At 30.5% G+C, this 23,592-nt stretch overlaps 1 protein-coding gene across 1 annotated transcript in view; it reads right to left on the bottom strand.

The window, feature by feature from the left end:
• Positions 1-17,788, bottom strand: part of LOC123550629 (G-protein coupled receptor GRL101-like) — a 52,682-nt gene extending 34,894 nt beyond the window's left edge. Inside the window, exons 1-4 of the mRNA XM_045339061.2 lie at positions 16,738-17,788; positions 16,063-16,200; positions 15,432-15,548; positions 14,171-14,695 (exon numbers count right to left, since the gene is read on the bottom strand). Coding sequence (XP_045194996.2) covers positions 14,171-14,695; positions 15,432-15,548; positions 16,063-16,200; positions 16,738-16,873 — 916 coding nt within the window. The 5' untranslated portion in view covers positions 16,874-17,788. The remainder of the gene's footprint in view (positions 1-14,170; positions 14,696-15,431; positions 15,549-16,062; positions 16,201-16,737) is intronic.
• Positions 17,789-23,592: the final 5,804 nt, after the last annotated feature.

The following is a 23,592-nucleotide window of genomic DNA, read 5'->3' as shown; positions in this document are numbered from 1 at the left end:
AAAACTTGATCAAATAGTTAGCGATGATTATAAAAGACATGTGATTGATAAATTACAAAATGTTATAGATCCTTATCTTTTAAAAAAGAATATATTTGAATGGGATTGTGTGTTTAATGTTAAAAGAGGAAAATAATGTACCCTTGGGTACTAAAACCTTTGATTTTAAAATATTATGTGATTGTCCTAGACCAAATAATCATCGAAACAATCCTGAAAAAGTTATTGCAACCGATTGTGGTACTAATGAAGAAAAAATATATAGAAGTACTTACGCAGCATTTAAAGACCTTGATATTAATTCTGGGTTAATAAAAATGTGCTGTGAAGGGAAAAACAGAGTAAAAAGTGGAATATCAAAAACTAATGGAAAAAGATATAAACTTAAATATTTTATTCCTTCTGAAACTTTATTTATTGATTTATTTTATTTCAACTTAGCGATTTTTTTTCTAAATATAACATATAGATGGCTGTTAGAGAAATTGAGAAAACTACAAAGCAATATTTTAAGAAATTTAAAATTAAAATTACATATAGACAAGATCCAAAAGTTTGATATTCTTAAATCTGAATTTAAAACTTTGAAAAGTATAAAAATAAATGTTGTTTTAAAAATAACTTTTGTGAAAATGAGTAAATCAGCTTATTTTCAATCAAGGGCTTTAGACATTATTAACACAAACGAAATAAAAAACAGTTTACATCAAGCTTTTGATGAAATAATAAATAGGAAAGTAGTATAAGAAATACCGGAACGGGCGCATTTTAACCCCAAACTGACCCTAACCCTGAGCCCAAAGTGTCCAATGCCGCCTAATTCTAGTAAAGTTAATATCGGTTTTAAGATATTTTTTAAGATATTTTTTTAAGGTTAAATATATATTTTTTAAAGTTAAATATATAATTTTCAGTACTTTATTTTAATCTAAAATCTTCCGGGGACGTTTTAGTCCACTTACGTTCAACAAAAAAAGCCAAAACAAACTGGCAAATTAGCCGGCATTGGACACTTTGGGCTCAGGGTTAGGGTCAGTTTGGGGTTAAAATGCGCCCGTTGCGGTGTTTCTTATACAACTTAGGATTGGTCATTGTATTTCAGAAGGAAGTGGCTGGAGAATAGAGTCAGTTGATGTTCATTATATAAATAGATATAAATATAATCCATTAGCTGCTTCAAGTTATTTAGAATTACCAAAACCATTACAACATCCAAGGGAAGGATTAATAAATATAAAGAATGATGATAACGAATGTTTTAGATGGTGTCATTTAGTTTACAAATATCCTGTTGAAAAAGATCCTCAAAGGGTTTTAAAATATAAAAAGCATAGAAAAGAACTCAATTATAAAGGAATAAAATTTTCTGTAACATTAAATCAAATACCTAAAATAGAAACTCCGAATGATATTTCATTTAATATATTTGGTTATGAAGATAATAATGTTTATCCATTGTACGTATCATAATATCAATATGAAGAACACTGTGACATGTTGCTAATCAGTAATAACGAAATAACACATTATGTTTGGATAAAATACTTTAATAGATTAATGTTAAAAAAACAAATATCAACATAAAATCATTTTTGCAAATCATGTTTACAATGTTTTTTTACAAGAAAGAATATTAAATCAACTGCATTACCGTCACCTGAATCTTCATTTACAGAACCATATCAAAAACATATAGATTGTGGTTACGGTTATAAAGTTGTTTGTTATGATGTTAAATATACTAAATCAACACAAGTTTACAGAGGTTCTAATGCAGTTTATAAGTTTATTGAAAAAATGCTTGAACAAAAATTTGAGAATGTCTGAGGAAGATGAAGCTTTATTTTAAAAAATCAAACAAGTTTTGTCATATTGTATAAAAGAATATAAGAAAACTGACATTCCGGTACGAGATCATTGTCATATAACAGGAAAATTTAGAGGAAGTGCTCATCAAGACTGTAATATTAATTTTAGACTAACACACAAAATGCCTGCTATTTTTCATAATTTAAGAGGTTATGATGGTCATTTTATTATGCAACAAATAGAAAAATTCAAAAAGGAAATTATTGTAATTCCTAACAATATGGAAAGATATATGGCATTTATGGTAAGTGATTTGATTTTTATAGATAGTTTTCAATTTATGTCTCAATCATTGGATAACTTAGTAAAAAATATTCAAGAATTTAAGTACACATCTCAAGAATTTAGTAAAAGTAAACTTTTTATTAAAAACAAAAGGTATTTATCCATATGATTACATGGATTCATTTGAAATATTCAAAGAAACAAAATTACCTCATAAAAAGAGTTTTATTCAATTTTAAACGAAACACATATATCTGACAATGAATATGAGCATGCTCAAAATGTTTGGAATAAATTTAAAATTAAAAGAATGGGAGAATATCATGATCTATATTTAAAACTGACCATTTACTTTTAGCTGATGTTTTTGAAAATTTTAGAAAACTATGTTTGGAATATTATAAACTTGACCCTTGTCATTACTTTAGTAGTACTGGGTTAGCTTGGGATGCAATGTTAAAATGACTGGAATAAATTTGGATTTAATAACTGATATTAATATGTATCGTTTTATTGAAAAGGGACTGAGAGGAGGAAAAAGTTTTATAGCTAATCATTACAGTATAGCAAACAATAAATATATGAAAGATTATGATCCTGCATTAGAAACTAAATACATTATGTACTTAGATGCTAATAACCTTTACGGTTGGGCTATGTGTCGACCTTTACCCTCTGGAAATTTTAAATGGGTCACTGAAAAACAATATTAGAAATTAATTGCAAAAGATAAAACTTACTTTATAATTGAATGTGATCTTGAATATCCAAAAGAATTATATGATCTTCACAATGATTATCCCTTAGGCCACACCAAATTGATAAGTTGTTCATCGGATTTTCTTCTGAAAATTTTGAGGCGGCGAGCGAAAAAATAATAAAAATTTTTTTTTTTTGGTTTTTGAGAAAATCAGGAGCGAGCGAAGAGCGAAGAAATATATTTGTCCTCATTTGGCTCTCGACTGACTAATAAAAATCTTAAAATAGAATGTATAGCCCTTTTAAATTAAAAAGAAAGTCCCCAGAGATTGAGAAAATCTAACCCGCAGACGCACAACAAAGCGAACTCGTGAAAAAAGGTAATAACATTGTCATACAGTACACTGTAATCAAATATCGAATCGAATATTTACTGCTATGAAAATGTGGCATTCTTAGCTGACTTTACAAAGTTTTTGATACATCAAATATCTATGTGAGTGTTGCTAGATCTATTAAAGCTTCTGATTTAAAACTTAGAACAGTTATTTACTGTCAAAGTCTACACCAGGAGAAACAATACTCTTAAGTCTGAATCTAGACAGAGTTATACTCCCTTTTAACATAGAATATTTTTAATTAAGTTTTATATATTAAATGACCAATAGCTCTGTACTTTAATAGCTTCTAACTGTTATGCCCCTTTTACTGGCAAAGCTCTGAATTAGAAAAGTCGAGCATGATGTCTTATGTACAGCTCTTTTTTCTAACTTTAAACTTCCATAACATATTAAATTTGTTGAAACAAAGTCTCAATTAAAGTTTGAAATGGAGATTAACGTGCATTAACATTAGTCTACTAAATGATTGGAAAATTTGAAAATCAAAACTGTCCTGAAAACAACTCGTAATGTAAATTCCTTACCCCACCAACTTTCGTATGCAAATGCTGATGATTTGGACAGGAAAAAACAGAAAACAGATAAGTGACATGCATCAATAAGTATTTACCCTTACCAAAATAATGTAGATTGATGTTATCAAACAAATTAGTATGTTTTTCTTCATCCAGTTTTCAATGAAATAAATGGATTTTTGTAGTATGTAATTTGGTAAACATTTGAAGAAAATGGCGTAACTGCATGAAGGGGAAATAACTTTAATGCAACTAAATATAAGTATTATGCTTTATTATAAACGATGTGTGCGTAGTATGTATTTATTTTGATTAAAATCCATTTGAGAACAATCTGGGACTGGAAGTATAAGCATTTATACACTTTTACGTCCGTAAAAAGTAGCGCACCAAAAATTTTGGATTGATTTTTTTCAATGGGGCGAGCGCAAGCCAAAAACAAAAAAAAAAATATTTTTTTTGTGTTTCTGAAAATATACGAGCGGCAAATCCGATGAACAACTTTTTAATTAGGTGAGGCCTTAGCTCCTGAAAAAAATAAAATACCTGATCAATGGCTTTCAAATTATAGTAAAAATATTAAAACGAAATTTGAAATAGGAAAACGTAATGTAAAAAAATTAGTTCCAACTTTAATGAAAAAAAATAAATTATGTTGTTCATTATAAAAATCTTGAACTTAATGTACAAATAGGATTAAAAATAACAAAAATACACAGAATATTAACTTTTGACGAAAGTCCTTGGTTAAAATGATATATTGATTTTAACACTCAAAAAGAAAGACAAAGCAAAAAATTCATTTGAAACAGACGTTTTTAAACTCATGAACAACAGTGTATTCGGTAAGACTACATGTATGGAGAATTTACGTAAAAGAATCAATATTGAATTAATATATGATGAAAATCTTTTATTAAAATATATAGCAAAACCTTCATTTGTTAGTTCAACAATGTTTAATAAGAATTTGTTTGGTATTCATAAAATAAAAGAAAGTTTATTATCAAATAGAACTTGTTATGTTGGAATGTGTATTCTAGATTTATCAAAATACTTAATGTATGATTTTCATTATAATTACATGAAAGAAAAATATAAAGATTCAGCAAAGCTTTTATTTACTGACACATTATGTTATGAAATAAAAACCAAAGATACATATAAGGATTTTTTATAAAGACTCGGAACTGTTTGATAATAGTGATTGCAACCCAAATTCAAAGTTTTATTTTGATTACAACAAAAAAGTAATTGGAAAATTCAAAGATGAAGCTGCCGGCATTCCCATTGTTGCATTTGTTTGATTAAGAAGTAAATTGTATTCATATTTATTAGAAAATTCATCTGAGCATCAAGCTAAGGTTAATATTAAAAATGTAAAGGAATAAGAAAAAACATGTTGTAAAAAAACAAATGTTCATAAAAATTACAAAGATACCTTATTTAATTCAACTCAAAGTAATCACACCTTTAAACCTATTCGTTCTGATAAGCACAATCTTTCCAGTTATTTTATGAATAAAACGTCTTTATTATGTTATGATGGTAGAAGATATATTCTTGATAATGGTATTGATACATTAGCTTATCATTAAATTACAGAACCATAAATTGTTAATTAAATATTCATAACGTTTAAGCCATCTATATAAATTACATCATTCATTTTAAATTCATTAGCATAATTAATAGAAATAGATTCATTTTGTTCTGTTATTTTTTGCATAATATCTTTGAAGGACTTTATTTTCTTTGTTTTTTAAAAAAAATCCAATTTAGCTTCTCCTTTATCTAATTTAATTGCATCTATAAGAATAATTAAAATGCAATTTTGTTTAATTGTTACATCATTACCATTTTGAACTAAACCAGGACTAGCATTTACAACTTTCTATTGAAATAATCCAGCAACATCTTCTGTTGCAGATTTTAAAAACAATGGAGGTTTTCTTATTATTTGTGTGAGCTTCCAGCTCTCAGGGACTAACGTCCATCTTTCTATTTTATTTACTTTTTCGTTTATATTATTAAATATTCCCATTATATATATATAAAAAACACAGTAATTAATTAACTAGATAGAATCTGACATAACTTCCTGGTTCTTTAGTAATTTTAGTATCAAAATTAAATGGTGGCAATACTTCTACATCTGGAAAAATGGCAAACCATGTTCCTCTTCTTAAATTTATTTTTTTTTGAAAACCCGTGTTGTATTTTTAGCCTCAGCTGTTATATACTCATGTCTGCTTGTGTTATCATCTCGCCATCTAAAAATAAAACGATCTAATTCAAATCCAGAGTATTCACCAATAATGTTAACTTCAATTTTAACTTCAATTATGTAATCCCCGTCTTGTTGGATTTCAAATCCAAAATCTTTATCTTTTTCATTTTCTCTCAATAAAACTTTTATTATCTGTAACCTCATTAACTCGTATTCACACTAATACATAAAAATCTTGGGTGTCTCTTATTTTTTGTTGTAACTGTTTATCTTCAATATCATAATATATTAAACTAGAATATATCTTTACATTTAGTTGCCTGCTATTGTAATATTCAAAAAGAAACACTTCACGTCTATATTTTCCAGTTCTTCTTCTATTGCTTTATATTTATTTTCATGTTCAAGAATTACTTCAGCTAAATCATCAAGTCGTTTTGTTGTAGCAACTTCAGAAGCAGACAAATTGTCAACAGTATATTTTGTTCTAGCTAATAGTGTTTCTTGTTTTCAAAAAACATTTTTTACTTTTGTAATTTCTTCGGTATTAGTGGAAATTGCTTTATTATTAGCAGCAATTGATTCTCCTTGTTTAACAGATTTTTCAATTACAAAGTCCAGTTCAGTTTTACTTTTTTCTAATTTTAGCATTATATTCGTTAATATCTTTTAGTAATAGACTTGTAAATGTTCTTATGTCCGCGTACTTTAAATTGTGACGTGTGTCAACAGTACTAATCAAGATTCGAAGTTGTTTCTTAAAATTTTCTATTTTAGAATTGAACTCTTTTCCAAGGTTATCTAATACCGTGTCATGGTCATCACCTCTTTGTGTTCAGATTTGTATTCTGCAAATTTATTTGAAAATGTATCCAACAAATCTTGATGCTTTTTTGTAAATTCAGTATTTAGTTTATTTATTTCTGTTCTGACTTCTAACTGATGCATATTTTGTAACTTTTTCTCGGCTTCAATAATCTTATCTCTTAGTTCTTCATGTTTAATCATAGTATAATTTATTTCCTGAACTTGATTGTATAAGCTTTCAAAATTGGTTCTGAATATTTCTTTTATCTGATTATCTGTCAAATCAGATTTCTCTTCAAGTTCTTTAAATCAACCATAGCTTTCATTTCTTCTCCAATACCTTGTTTCTAATTCTTCAATATTCTTTACTTTTTCTTCTAGTGTTTTTTAATGCTTTTGTTATCTTCAAGATTATAGTCTTCTATTACACTTTGACTTTTTTTAAACACAAACTGTTTTGGAACTGCATCATTGGGTTTATCTTGATTTCCTAGGTTGATTAGTTCATTACCGCCCATATCTAATGCTCTGTTCATTGTGTTATCAAGTTTCTTATTTTTATGAAGATACGATTCCGTTTCGTTTTTAAGCTTTTTGATTTTTTTCTAGTGGCATAATCACTTAAATCAATATCAAATTTAACTTTACTTATACTGTCGGGTTCACTTATTTGTTTTACATCATTAAAAACTCCCATTATATAATTATTATATTCTTAAATTCTTAAAAACTTCCTTGGTTTGTCAACATATAAGAAATCATATTTTGTTTTGCTGCATTAGAAAAAGAATCACGATTTATATTTTGTTCATTACAAATCATATCATTTTCCTTTTTACCTGGACTTTCAAACAAAATATAATGTGAACAGTTAATTCGAATATCTTTTGGTGTTTTATAGTAAGACTGACTTAAATAAATAAAAGAACAGTTTTTGTGACGTCCTTGAATAAAGTATTTTGTTATATTATTCTGAACCTTTTTTTCTTCACATATAAAATCATCAAATATTACTTAATACTACGTTTTGTTTTTCTGATTCAAGGCTATTACAAGGTTCAATTTGGCTGGGATCAGCCGAATATTCAAGTATTTCATTTGGATCTACTTCAATTTCATCTGCAATTTCATTTAAGTGAATTATTAAAACCTGATATTTAGATTGTTATAGGTTTTTAGCATACAGGTATAATTTATCATAATATATAAGAGGTTTTCCTAGCATATGCATTAATGTATTTGTTTTTCCTGATCTGGAAGATCCACATATTAACACTCTAAAACATGAATCTGGCATAAAAGGATAAATTCGCTTAAAGTTATAAAATTTATCACTTTTTGTATCATAATTAGGAATTTTCATTATATAATAATATTACATTATCTTACATTATGTTACATTATTAATAAATGCTAGCAAAACTTAAAGAAATGAGAGAAATAAACAACCTAGTTGGACAAAAAGTAAAAGCTGAAAGAGAAGAAATAAGAAGAGAAAAATTAAGCAAAGCTACTGGTAGAGAAATGTATAGTGAAATTTATAAACCAATTACAGAAGGAATAGAAAGTCAAAAAGAAGAATTGAGTCAGTTAAAAGCATTACCTGGAATCAAGGAGCAGTTAACGTTACTTCCAAAAATGTTTGTTGATAAAATACAAGAAGTAGAACAGCAACACAAATTGGCAGAGATATAAGAAGAACCGCCACCTCCGGAACTACAACAACCATTATTACCACCATTACCACTAAAACTAGACGACAAAGAGGTTGATAAAATACTGGAAGATTATGACAGGGAAAAAGAATTTGATTTAGTAAAATAATATAAGGATTATAGTAGAAAAAAAAAGAATTTCCTGAAGAATCAGAAGAATCAGAAGAAGGATTTAAGGCAAATTTAGATATAAATATCAATCAAGATATATTATCAAAATATGGATTACCCACATTAACAAAGTTAGCAATAAGCAAAGATAAAGGCTATTGGACAAAAACAAGAAAAGAGGTTACCAAGAATTTAAAGAACTTTACTCGTGATATAAATGAATATAGCGAAAAAGAACCAGATGAAAAAATTGAATTTACAAATGCAGAACCTATGGCTGCAGGTGAGTATGTTTTGGAGTTAGTATTACACAGAGAAAATCTTAGAAAATACAATGAACGCTTATCAAAATGATTAAAGACTCAGAGGTATTTGGAAAAGGAATAAGATATCATAATCCATATAAAGTTTTACCAAATGGACAATATGGTAATTTATTGATAAATCTTAATAAACTTTATGGTCAAAACAAATTAATTGCTAAAAATAAAAACACTGGAAAAAAGTAATTGACGTTATGGTAGATAATGATTTAATTGATTTGATTAATAAAAGATATAACAATAATAAAAACGTTCAATACTTTCTAGAAAAAATATTTAAAGAATTAACAGAAAAATCAGGATTACCTATCAATAAAAGATCCATGAAATTTAAAAAGGTAATTAGGGGTCAAGGCTATGACGTTTGTCCATGTAATCCAGAAGAGCTGGTTAATAACTTAGAGCTTATTTGTGGTTCAATTGATGCTGGAAATAATAATGAAGAACTTAAAAATGAAGGTATTAGCATAATTGATGAGCTAATAAAAATGAATAAATTGTTACCAGAACAACATGAAATGTTATATAAAAATTATTTTTCTTGAATATATAAATGGAACAAAAAATAGTGTTAAGTTCTGAAGCTGTTGAAAACGATAATAAAAATACTCCAAGCGATTTTACAGTCAGATTTAGGCGTTCCTTAATTTTAGATAGAAATAGAACTTATGTTGTTGGTTTGGATAGTATTAACACTATGACTTACTCTTGGCATACTATTAGTGATGAATACGATAATAAAAGAATTCGTTATAATAATGGTAAAGAATGGAAAGATGTCATATTTACAAATGGCCCTTACAGTTATACGGACATTAACAATTATATCAAAGAAACATTAATAACCAATGGTGATTCTGAATTTGATAAATCAGACATTGCTTCAATAAGTTTAGAATTTGATTTAAGTAGTTTTAAAATCCTAATTTCAATTAAAGATAATTTTATGTTGGATTTAATAATGTCAAATTTTCATACATTGCTTGGATTTGATAATATTTTTAAACAAAACCGAATTGGGAACTACAACACCAATATATAACTAACTCTGTGGATACAATTTACATTAATTGTGATCTTATTGATAATTCACTTGTTGATGGTAATTTTAGTGATATTATCTATGCTTTAAGTACTGCAGATTTAACAAGAGCTTATCCATTTACAAAAGAGCCAAACAGAGTCGGATATTCTGAAATTAACAAAAATGTTATAAATTCAATTAGAATATATATTACAGATGTATTTGGTAGAATAATTAATTTTAAAGGAGTTAAAACAAGTTTTACACTAATTTTAAAAGAAATATAAATATATAATGTACAAGAAAGTTTATGACAAAAATAAAGGAATATTTATCTATGTTGATAATCAAACGAGAGAAGAAATTATGCAAGGTTCGGGTATCTTTGACACTTTAACGAAATAGTTTTCATCTTCCGTTGCATCTTCAATTAGTAGTGCTTGAAAAAAAAAGCCCTGGCAACTGCAGAAACAGCCCTTGAAAGTGAAACAAAACAAAAAAAATTGAAACGGAAGTCGGGAATTTAGCTGCTGATAAAATTACAGAAAAAATCAAAAGTTTTAAAAAACCTGTAACGCCTGTTATGCAAGGAACCCCTGTTGGTAAGTTAATTGCCAAGGAATTACAAAAAGCAAATTCAAATAATGAGGAGGAGAATATTGATATAAGAATAAATAAAATATTATCAGGATCTGGGACTTAAGCTCAGCGTAAACGTATTAACAGATTAATCTATGAAAAATAAAATAATGTATAATATATATGTTTAGAACAAAACAGTATTGTGAAAAATACGAACTAACGCCTGTCTTGGGAAATTATGTTAAACAACAAATTAGTGGGTATCACTTTACAATTAATGATAGAAGTTCATATTTTGATTGGTTTAATGGTTATTTTGAAGTAAGTTTTTAAAGTTAATAAACTTGCTAATGGTAATAAGTATACTGATGGAGATAAAATTGCTTTAACTAATAATGTAGCCTCAATAATTGATCAGCTAATATTTAAACAAAATGGAAAAATTGTTTATGATTGTAACAATTTATATAAGGTAATTAATTTTAAAAATAAAATAGTTGAACTATCTAAAGATTATGCAGAATCAACTGGAACAAACGAATTTATTTATTTAGATGATACCGCTAGTGCTAAAAGCAGGGATGGTCAAGCTGGATATAATAAAGGTTTTGCTGTTACAAAGGGATTAATCCAGGGTGGTAATTATGTAAATGCTAAAATACCGTTAAATAATTATTCATTTTTTTTCAGAGTTTGGAACAAAACAGGGTACCCCCAAGCCAAATACAAATAACATTACAATTAACAAATGATGATGAATTAATTTACAGAGCTAATGCTGCTGATGCAGGTAGGGTATTGTAACTAAATTAATTTTGTGGGTTCAACGTTTAATTTTTAATCCATATGGACTTAATTTAATTTCTGAAAGACATATGAAAGCAACTAGTTGGAAATATCTTCGTGAAATGATAACACAATCTGTAGATACACAGCAAAATAATATAACTTTAAGAATAACAGCTGGTGTAAAAACCCCGAACATGTGTTTGTTTATTTACAACGACCTGATAAAAGTAATTCACCAGAACATAACCCACATTTATTGAATACATTTAAAGTTAATGCAGCAAATTATAATTGCACATTGGAATATTGCCGTCTTGAAGTTGGTAATGGTGTTTTTATCCCGAAACGGAATACACAAGTATATCAAGAATTTATGATGATGTTCTTAATTATTTTCATAAACAAATAAACAAAACCACTGGAAATCTCTTAAATGTATCAAATTTTAAGTTTGTTTGGATTTGTTCATTTTAACTTAGAATTTAAAAAGGAAGGAATTACAGAAGATCCTAAGCATATTACATTAACAGCTAAAATAAATATTCCGCCAGCAGCTAATACTCGTGTTTACGCAATTGTATTGTATGAAGAAACAGTTGAAATAAATACTATTGGAAATGAACTCGTTATTGTGTAAATAATATTTATATAAAATATATAATGACATCAAATTATATTGAATAGAATGTAAATTTAACAGACGGACAGAAAAAAAAGTTAGCACAAGCTTATAACAACAAGATTCCACATACTTCTAGATTAAAACATGAACAATTACGTGGACTTTCCTTTACTTTTAACAAAACACCGATTAATCAAATTGAAAAAGTCTATTAAAAATAAGAAGGGATTAGAAATTACAATATCAAAAAACAATAAAAAAACAACAACAACAAATGTCCAGTCAAGGTCAAAATGGCGGATGTTTGGGAGCTTTGGGTGGTTTGTTAAGCCGAAAAGTACTTCCGGTTGCTGCAAATAAAAAGCTCAAAAATTATTAGGACTGTTAGGCGTTGGAGCTTTTTCAGGACTTGCAAGTACTGGTGTCAGTAAGTTACTTGGAAATGGTAGCTAATAATAAGAGCAATATGATATCACCCTATCTTACACCTAATCAAAGAAAACAATTAGTGGGATCTGGAGTAATTAAATTAACACACACACACAAAAAACAAGACGGTGGGTTTCTGGGTATGCTGGCTGCTAGTCTAGGGATACCTTCGATTACATCCCTATTAAGTGGCAAAGGCATACAAATTGACTATCAAAGAAGACCGTACAGATAAATTCCTATTGTAAAAAAGTTAAAATTTATAAACAAACCAATTTCTAACTTTGAAATTGAACAATGGGTAAAACAATTAAAAATTAAAAACTTTAGGGGTGTATTAAGTAGAAAAAAAACTACCAAAAACAAAGTTAAAGAATGAATGTGGAAATATAAATTTGGACGACTCTGTTGGGTCTGGAACACATTGGGTTTGTTATGTAAATTAAATATACTTTGATCAAACCAAGGGTTTTCTTCGTAGTACTTTGTACTTTGACCCATTTGGACTTTCTCCACCAAAAGAAGTAATTAATTACATCCCGGATGTAAAATACAATAATTTACAATATCAAAACTAAACAAGTGTATTATGCGGTTACTATTGTTCTTTTTGCATGAAAATGTTACAAGACAAAGTACCGTTGTATAATTTACTGTACAAAATACTAAATATTCATAAACAAAGAAAAAATGAACAAATAATTATAAATTATTTTAATCAATCAGGACAAAACTATTGTAAATTGTTTTTCAGTGTAGAGTTTAAAGTTTTCTTCCGGTTTTTAGAGAAATATATTTGATATAAGATATCTGTTCTCTTCACTTTGTTAAAACCTGTGGTTAAACTGAAGGTTTTCATGTGGTTGAACCAGGGGTTTTTACAGTAAGTTGTTAAAACCTGTGTTTTTATATCTTTTAAATTGGTCGGCATTGATCACTTTTGACCAAGGGCTAAAGGCTAAATAAGGTCAAATAGCGCTAATCGCGCTATAATCTGTACTACTAGGGATGTAATCAAAGCAATTAGCAAAACATTGGACAAACACGCGTTTCTTTTCACAAAAAATAATAATTATAATAATAGTAATTTAAAGAATCATGTCTGAATAATAAAACCAATAATCAAACTAATATCTACAATAATGATATAATTTGTTATAGTAAGCAATTGTATATCAATGGAATTATTCTGGTTTCCAGGGGGACAATCTGGTTTGTGGCCACCACCGAAACTCGTAAAGCATGTAACTAAATATCTCCTCTGAGAGATGTTAGTTTTTTCCGTGATTTTATGGGTTGTATAATGAGACAATGCTTGCCTTCGCTCGAGTCTTCTGTTTTGGCAATGCACGTTTGTCGTTCCACTCATCGTTTATTTTGACTTTAAGATATACATATTATTTTGCTGTTTTATATTTTGCCCATATTCAAGAATTATTTTGGGCAGTTATGAAAAAAAAAACGAATGTGAATATAATACTGACTCACATTTGTTGATGTCAATGATAAAAATGATGATGCTGAAGACCATTAAGATTTACACTATTAATTGAATCGAAATTGTATCAAAATATTAGTTCAACAAACAAATCTTAAGTATCATTTCTACAGACGGACGAATAGACAAGTACAAAGAAAGTCACTTCTCCAATTTTCATATTCCCTGGCGCAAGGATGTGTAAATCAAAATAAAACTACAAGCTTTTAAGCTAAGACCCAAATAATGAAGCATTTAGGTTTTTCTATTGAAAACATTCACAATAACCGTAATATCAAATTTTATATAGGCTGTAAGATTTCCATAACATCACTGTGGTGAAACTACGTACCTTTGCATATCTCGCTAAAATACTCTGCACCTATTCCCGCCAGAACTCGCCATCTTTTTACTCGTACGTCAAAAACATTCGATATAGGCACGTTGACTTTGGAAGCGTATGACGTATTGAAATTCTCAGTTACTTTGTAAATTCTAAAGTCAGGTTTCGAGAAAAATACTTTTTCTAACATTTCATTGATGACCTCTTTTGATATTTCACTACTTTGAATAATAACTATCCCTTTGATTTCATCATTTGTAAAATGAATAGATTCTAACAGTTCCCTTGCCATGATTTTGTAACGACATTCAAACGATGTTTCAATGTCTGGTGCATGGTTAATTTCTTTGTCGCGTATTTCAAGGAAAATTTTGCTGATACCGAACTCTTGTAAAGGTCTCGATGCTTTGTAACCCAGTATCCGTACGATGTTTTTATGTGTGCTGAACTGTCTAGCAAACTGAGCTATCGGCGGGCCATTTGAACTTTCTTCGTCATGAATGATGATTATTTCATTATTAGACGGACTGCAGCCTGAAATTTATATTTATAACGATAATATTTGACATTTGATATTTGAAAGGAGATTATTTAAACTTTATAAATTTGATAAAAGATTGTAGTTTACTTGAAATTTGCAAGTATTTATAGCGGACGGAGTTACTAACTTTTTTCAAACGTTAGCTGATATTCAGGTAGAACCACCAATTATCCGCAAGCCAGAGATATAGTTTAGCTTCACTTGACGACACCAGCAGGGCTCGAACAAAAAAAAAATGAAATGGAATTGAGCTTGCGCTTTCAAGAAAGAAACCTATGTCAAGTGTTTGTGTTCGTTTTGATCCTTTATGTTATGTACTGGCAACCATTTTAATAAATGATTAACTATATAAGTACAATGTTATATCGGCTGACAACTATTTCGTTGGCAAACACTCCTATCAGTAAGCGGACTACCTATACTTATATTCTTAACGTAGTGGAATCGTCAAGTAAACACGTTGCTTCAATTCTTTTAACGGTTTATAACTTTTCTAGAATGCTTCCTTTAAGAAATTGTATACTATAGCTTATGCAATTTTATTTTTTTATTAAATCAGTTTTCAAACGCGTCATTGTGTTGGGACATGGAGAGTAGAGTGAAACAAGAATATTAGAGTTTCCAAGAGTCTCAGGCTCTCTAAAATGAAACCATGCGGCAGTTTTACATTGATATTTACGCAAAAATACAAACCCAAACAAGGTAAAATTAATGCAGAGAAGAACTTACCACAGCTTTCCTCATCTTCCCCACCTTGACACTGTAACAGCCCGTCACAAAGAAATCGTTGTGGAATACAGTAACTGTCGGGGCATTTTACTGTATTTCGAGGACATTCAAATTTGTCTTTAAATGAAGTCAAAATAAAACCAAAAATGAAATAAAACAAATCTTTTTGTTTATCTAATTTGTTGTAGCAATATGTACACAATTTTAATTACTTAATCGAAATGAACAATAAGTATTGCTACATTTCTACCCGTCAAGAACAGTTTAAAGCAAATGTTTGTTCATTCAATTTATGTCATTTTGGTTCTAGGTTTCAAATAAATTAAAGGCATGCTTGTTTGCTTGTAATTTGTAACGTTGTTATCAATAATTGAGTAATACGCGAGTATTAGCCACCTACAAGTTTCTCCTGTCTCGAGGATACTGGTTTGTTGTCTTGCTCTCCGTATTTCACTGACAGCTTCTTTTAATCAGAGACAGGCTGACAACAAAATTTAATTGGACTAAGTTGACGTGCCATGGTATGTTTAATGACTGATTGCTGAAAGATTGGTAAATTCTTGTGCTAATTCATTGAAGGGGACGACATATGAACGACGCATCTTGCACACTAATACAGCGGTTTACTTACCACAATTGTCTAAATGACTCCCATCTCTGCAGCCGACAGGAAAACCAGTCTCGTCAATGTCATACATGCATCGTAGATAGGCGGGAATGTGTTTACCATTGATATCACAAACAAAGTCATTGTCATCAGCTTGATAATCTGTTTTTGGATAACAATTAAAAAATTTGAGACATATTTCGTTTTAATCGAACCTACAAAGTTACTAGTATACCTGTCGACTGTGTATCAACATTTTTCTTGTTAGCAAATGGCAGACTCTGTTATCTATATTAACCTATTTACAATTTATAGTAATGTACAATCAGTTTTTGTACTTATTAGATTTACCTTATTGGCAAGGATATTAATCGAATTTACCCTCTAATGCAAAACCATGCAATCAACATTTACTAATTTATATCGAAATGCACTTTGTACCTATAAAGCACACTAGTATTACGTAATCATAATTTTCCGTGTGCACCGCGAGTCAATCCTGTAATCGATATATCTATCTTTTTCACATATTGCGAACTCTGCCATCGAAATTTCCATTGTGTGCACATAATGAACGCGACATTTACTCTATCCTCAGATATCAAACTCTTCATTTACCTCGATGACAGATGGAAAACTGTTTAATTGAAAGTTTTCTTTTAAGCAAATGGCAGACCCTTTCGAAAACAAAGCATTTACCTTGTATACATGTGGCCGGCCCTGCAACTATTTGGTTATATTCCCGAAAATCAAGATTTAATCTAACACTGCGGGAGCCAGGAATTTGGTAGTAAGAAAATCCTGACGTTTTTGGAATAGTGTTTTCGAAAGACATTGCCCAACTGTTATTCTCCGCACTTGTACATTTTTCTACGCTGATATATTTTTCATAATTAGACCTGTAAATATATTTTTATCCTTACTTATATTAAAAATGAATATTACATTTAAAATCAAAATATATATGCGTACATATTTTCCTTCGAAATGCCCCCTCGGCAGTCTGGCACCCTCGGTGTGAGGCATCAAAGATGTGAAAAATGATACGATATAACTGAGTCTGCCAGCAAATGTTCATAAATCGAGGAATTGAAAACTCTCTGTGACATGTTTTGTACACGTGCTAAACGACTTCACCAGAAAATCAACTTCATCTTCATCAACTATTGATTTGATTCTAGAATCTGATCCACATTAAATTTAAAAGAGTGGTGTAACTTTCTCTTGCATTATTGATCACATGATGACTTTTTTGTACCAGGACATTGTTACGTGACTCCATTGGTAAACATAACACTGTCACTGTACGTTTCTTGAAGAATTAGCTTTCTGCAGTTTTGGGAGCAGACAGGTCCTTCCTAAGAGTTATGAAGTGATGAATGTAAATACAGCTTGACATACTTTTAAATTTATTTTACTGTCTACATTAGATACCATTGCTCCTGTTATGTCTATACGTATTAAGAAAAGAAATGAAGAATGAGCAGATTCAGAAGACCTGTAATGTATAAAAGACAAGAGATAAAGAAAGCGAGATAAATCTGAAGCAAACTTAAAACCCTTTAGGTCCATGAAAAATAAGGCTAATATTGTTATTTTGAATGCTAAAAGAATTATTGTTCAAGTCATCATTAGAAAGTTATCATTCAGATCCATGTGGAAAAGTCTTAAAGAATTGAGTATGCCATGTAAGAAAGATCACTGCTCAAGTAGTTTGAACATAAAGGGAGAAATATGTTTTGACAAGTTGAAAATTGCCGAAACATTTTTATATTACAGTTTCAGATAAGCCTGTTAATAAACTACATAATAGATGTGGTGAATAAGTCTGGAAGCAGTTTTGTTTATAGCTTTTATTCTTCCAAAGGTGTTAAACAGGACATTTTTTCATTTTCTATTATGCATGAAAGTAACAAAAATATTTAAATACCTAAATAATCTTTTGTATCAGCAACGCAACAGGCTAAGATGGGATCCCATCACGTTTTGTGAAAGACTCTGCATTACCAATTCCATTTCTGGACCTCTCTCAGATATTATTTAGCTTGTCGATAATACAAGGGGTGATTCCAGATGACTTGAAATGTGTACGGGTAGTTCCCCTATTTAAAAAAGGACGAGACGGATGTTGGGAATTACCGTCCTGTCTCGATTTTGAGTATTGTATAATTTTTTTGAGAGGGTTATTTTGACCAGTTAGATTAATATCTTGTTCAGAATAATCCTCTTAGTTTCAACCAGGGTTCAGACATGGTTTTCAACAGAGACTTATTTAATCCACCAGTCAGAATATATTAGTTTAGAGATGGATAAAGGTCACCTTGTTGTTATGGTCCTTCTTGACCTACAAAAGGCCTTTGATACAGTCAACCATTCAATTCTCTTAATGAAATTAAAAGCCTTTGGCCTTGGTGTTCCTACAGTCAGCTGGGTTACGTCTTATCTCTCTGACAGACTTCAGTTAGTTGACATATCAGGTATATTGTCTACGAAAGCAAATATTTCTTGTGGTGTTCCTAAAGGGTCAATATTAGGCTCTTTGTTTTTTAACTTCCGTAACTGATATGTTTGTTATTATTAGACATTAACTACTACTTATGCAGACGACGCAATCTTAGTCAGTGCCAAATATCAGAAAAACATAGAATGTCTCTTGAGGGAGGGCTTGAATACTGTTAGCGAGTGGCTTATTGCTTACAAACTGTACACCATCCTATTTGGGTCTATAAAAGGGTTAGGTCCCAGTCCCAGCACAACATATAATGCAAAAATCATAGCATTGAATCCAAAACTGTCAAATACCTTGTTGCAACTGTAGATCAAAGTCTATCTTTTGAAACTATGACAAGGTCTATGATAAAGAAATCGGATACGAGAATAAAGGTTTTGTACAGGAAAAGTCAGTTCCTCACATACAAAGAAACAGCATCCCTCATACAATGCCATTCCAATTATGCATCTTCTGCTTGGTCTATAGTTTAACTCCCTGGAGCCGAAATGCGACTAAAGGGTTTTTAGTTCTACCTCTGAAGCGTGGATATCCGACTATATGCGCGTTATTAGGACTCCCCGGGACGGCCATTGACGAGACAATTATAGTCACGGTACCGAAATCATGCTGATTGCATCATGTACTTGTAATTTTTTGATAATCCTAACAAAAACAAAATTAATATGCATACTGGCTATTATTTCTTAGATGCTATAATTATCAAATGAGCTAATAATTAGTTCCCTTGTTAAAATAAATGTTAGTAATTATGCGATCATGTTATTGAAATGAAAAAGATGAACGCTGTTTTTTTTTGTATTTGAGTACAATGATGTCGTCTGCCAGTGATCTTTCTGAAAATGAAGAAAATAATCATTAATATTCTGATTCTTACGGATGATGATTCCGAAGACGGAATTCAGTTAATTCAGTTAGCTGAAGAATTATCAAATTTACAAACATGCGTTTTCTAGGAAATATGATTTGTTGTGTTTATTTTATCCATTTGTGTAACTCTTCAAAGATGTAAATATCACAACTTCACTGTTCTTTACATAACTTCCTCAGCACGTGTAACTCAGCAAGTTCATGTAGATGTTTATAAATATATTATACATCAAAATAAACTTTCGAAATTCACAAAAAATAAAATGAATGAAAATTACAAGTAATGCTGATATAAATAGTATGTGTTAATAATGCAATTCTATTTATTGAAGTTTAATGTGTTTAATTGTGAAAAAGTAAGAAAATCAGAAATGTTCAGATATTTATTAAACGTAATATGTGTGTTAAAATTGTGAATAGTTCGAATATTTGGATATAAGTTACACATGAAATTGGATATAAAATATTCGAAGATTTTGTTAGTTTATTTTAATTTACACCAAAGTTATTATTGTTTCCCTGCATGATTTCAATTGACTGCATGCGAGTGTGATTATGATAAAATCAGATAATATTCTTCGACGTCAGGCGGTATCTTTTATAACACCGAAGCAGGTATGTTATGATATCGGCCTAAGGGATTAACCAAAGAGTTAAAATAGAAGTTACAAGTAACCCGGAACAAATTAATCAAAATTATTTTAATTTAAACATAAGGTCACATATCTATATAAAACTAGAATGTGTCTGTAGGACACATGGTGTGTCCCTCCCCTGGTACATTTATCACAAATAAGGGGAAATAATTCAAATGTTTGCAGTCTTAATGAGGTATAGCCTAAACAAATATTTTATGAAAAGGATTCATTATTCTAGGCCATGTATTTTTGAGCTATGAGCATCACAAACAAAAATCCATTATTTTGCCTATTTCAAGTGCCATTACTCTGTTATAAGCGCTTAGATTCTCTAGAAGAATGCCAAGTGTGCAAGGTCACATCATGATACAGACTCTAGCAAGGTTTCATGAATTTACATCAAATACTTTTTCAGCTGGCCACAAAATTAGGTGAAAATGTGATTTTTTTACTATTTCAGGGGCCATAACTTTAAAAATAGGGAAAGTAACTAGCCAAACAATAAAGGTTTGACAGTTTATATCAATGTAAAGACTCATGCAAGTTTTTGTCCATTTATATCATATACTTTTTGAGCTAGGTGCATCACAAGGTAAAAATGTGCATTTTTGACTATTTCAGTGGCCATAACTCTGAAAATAGGGGGTGGAGGCAGACTAAAAATAGAAGGTGCGCAAGTTCATATCATTATAAAGACTCATGCAAGGTTTAAGCAATTTATATGTAATACGTTTTGAGTTAGGCGAGTCAAAAGGTGACAATGTGCATTTTGGACTTTTTCAGAGGCCATAACTCTGGATAAAGGGGACTGACCCAGATGAATAAAATAGGTGGTGCGCTAGTTCATATCATAATTAAGACTCATGCAAGGTTTAATAAATCTATATTTAATACCTTTTGAGCTAGGCTCGTCACAAGATGAAAATATGCATTTTTGACTATTTCAGGGCCATAACTCTGAACATAGGGGGCATACGCAGATGAAAATATGTGGCGCTTAAGTTCATATCATGATTAAGACTCATGCAAGGTTTCATGAATCTACATCAAATACTTGTACATGTTTATAAATGTACATGTTTACAAATATATTATACATCAAATAAACCTTTGAAATTCACAAAAAAAAAAAAACGATTGTAAATTACAAGTAATGCTGATGTAAATAGTATGTGTTGCTAAATTCCAGTTTGCTTAGTTCTGCCCATTGTTTTCTTGTTTGGGGCAAACCCTTTACTTTATCTGGGGACCAAACGCCGTTCTTCGCGAAATTACACGCTCCAACACGTGTATCATTGAAGGTTCCATGTTCACCGCCGTTTGAATACATCTGTGGATGTCTCTAAATTGCTCTTTGTACTTTTAGCATGTGTAAATGTTGAGTTCTGCTCAACCCGGGGCTAGAGGGCGTGGACGGAAGCATGCATTTCTACTACCGTCCATGAACAGGCTCAATCAAACCGAGCCTGCAACATTTTCGTTTATGTCGTGTTGAGCGACCTGTGAAGTTTCCACTTTTCTCTATTTTAATAACGCAATTCTATTTATTGAAATTCAATGTTTTTTATTGTGAAAAAGTAAAAAGATCAGAAATGTTCAGATAATTATTAAACGTAATATGTGTTAAAATTGTAAATAGTTCGAATATTTGGATATAAGTTATACCCCAGTCACACATACGGCGCGGATAGCTACGTCTAGCCACGGATAGAAACGTAGTAATCCGTATCGATCCGTACCTGAGCCGCACGGATTGGTACGGACTGATACGGATAGGTACAGATTACTACGTTAAGGTACGGTTCAAGTACGGATCGATACGGATTACTACGTTTCTTTCCGTAGCTATCCGCGCCGTATGTGTGACTGTGGTATTACATATGAAATTGGATATAAAATATTCGAAGCTTTTGTTAATTTATTTTAATTTACACCTAAGTTTTTTTTATTTCCGTGCATGATTTAAACAGACTACATGTGATTATGATAAAATCAGATAATATTCTCCGACGTTAGGCGATATCTTTTACCACACCGCAGCTGGTATATTACGATTTCGGCCTCAGGGAGTTAATCAAAGAGTTAAAACAGAACAAATTATTCAAAATTATTTCAATCTAAACACAAGGTTACATATTTTAATTAAACCTAGAATGTGCCTGTAGGACACAGGGTGTGCCCCTCCCCTGCTACATTTGTCACAAACAAGAGGAAATAATTCAAAAGTTTGCAGTCTTAATGGGATATAGCCTAAACAAACATTTTATGAAAAGGATTCATTATTCTAGGCCATATACTTTTTGAGCTATGAGCATCACAATAAAAAAATCTACTATTTTGTATATTTCAAGGATCATAACTATGTAATAAGCGCTTAGAGCGAAAATGTGCTTTTTTTGACTATTTCAGGGGCCAGAACTTAAAAAATAGAGAAAAGAGCCAAGCAAAAAAGAAAGAGGTGTGCAAGTTGATATCAGACTCATGCAAGTTTTCATCTATGTATCATATACTTTTTGAGCTAGGTGCATCAAAAGGTGAAATTGTGCATTTATGACTATTTCAGGGGCCGTCACTCAGAAAATAGGGGCGGATGCAAACAAAGAAAATCAGAAGGTGCGCAAGTTCATATCATGATAAAGACTCATGCAAGGTTTAATCAATTCATATGTAACACTTTTTGAGTTAGGCGTGTCACAAGGAGAAACTGTGCATTTTTGACTATTTCAGGGGCCATAACTCTGGATAAAAGGGGGCCGACCTAGTTGAAAAATAGAAGGTGCACAAGTTCACATCATGATAAAGACTCATGTAAGGTTTAATAAATCTATATTAAATACTTTTTGAGCTAGGCTCGTCACAAGGTGGAAATGTGCATTTTTGACTATTTCAGGAGCCTCAACTCTGAAAATAAGAACAAACCCAGATAAAATATAGGTAGTGCGCAAGTTCCTATCATGATTACATGTAAGACTCATGCAATGTTTCTTGTATCTACATCAAATACTTTTTGAGCTAGGCGTGTCACCAGGTGAAAATGTGGATGTTTGGCTATTTCAGGGGCCATAACTTTGGAAATAGAGGGCGGAGCCAGACAAAAAGTAGAAGGTGCGCAAGTTCATATCATGATAAAGATTCATGCAAGGTTTCATCAATTTATATCAAACATTTTTTGAGCTAGGCGCTTCACGATCTTCGGACGGACGGACGGACGCACGCACAGACAAGACCAAATCTCCCAGTATTCCCAGGGGCACAAAAACATTTTGCACGCCTTAACTCGTCACCTGTGGAAAGTAAGGCCAATTAAATAACCCTATGTCATTTCTATAAGATACACTCTAACATTGCATCTGCTTACATGAGAGAGCAGTACAGTACATAAGTACCCTACAATATTTAGTGTAAAAGTTAATTCTACTTTGGACAATATGAACAATTCTTATTCAGAAACTGAACAATTTGCAATTCTAAAAGTAAAAGGTTCCGGTGAAATTCGCATATAATGGTTGTAACCTGTGAAACAGCTTGCCACAAACT

This window comes from Mercenaria mercenaria, chromosome 15, assembly GCF_021730395.1.
Source record: "Mercenaria mercenaria strain notata chromosome 15, MADL_Memer_1, whole genome shotgun sequence".
Taxonomy (NCBI): Eukaryota; Metazoa; Mollusca; class Bivalvia; order Venerida; family Veneridae; genus Mercenaria; species Mercenaria mercenaria.
The sequence above is the reverse complement of the archived record's forward strand: the minus strand, read 5'-3'. Positions and strand labels throughout refer to the sequence as shown.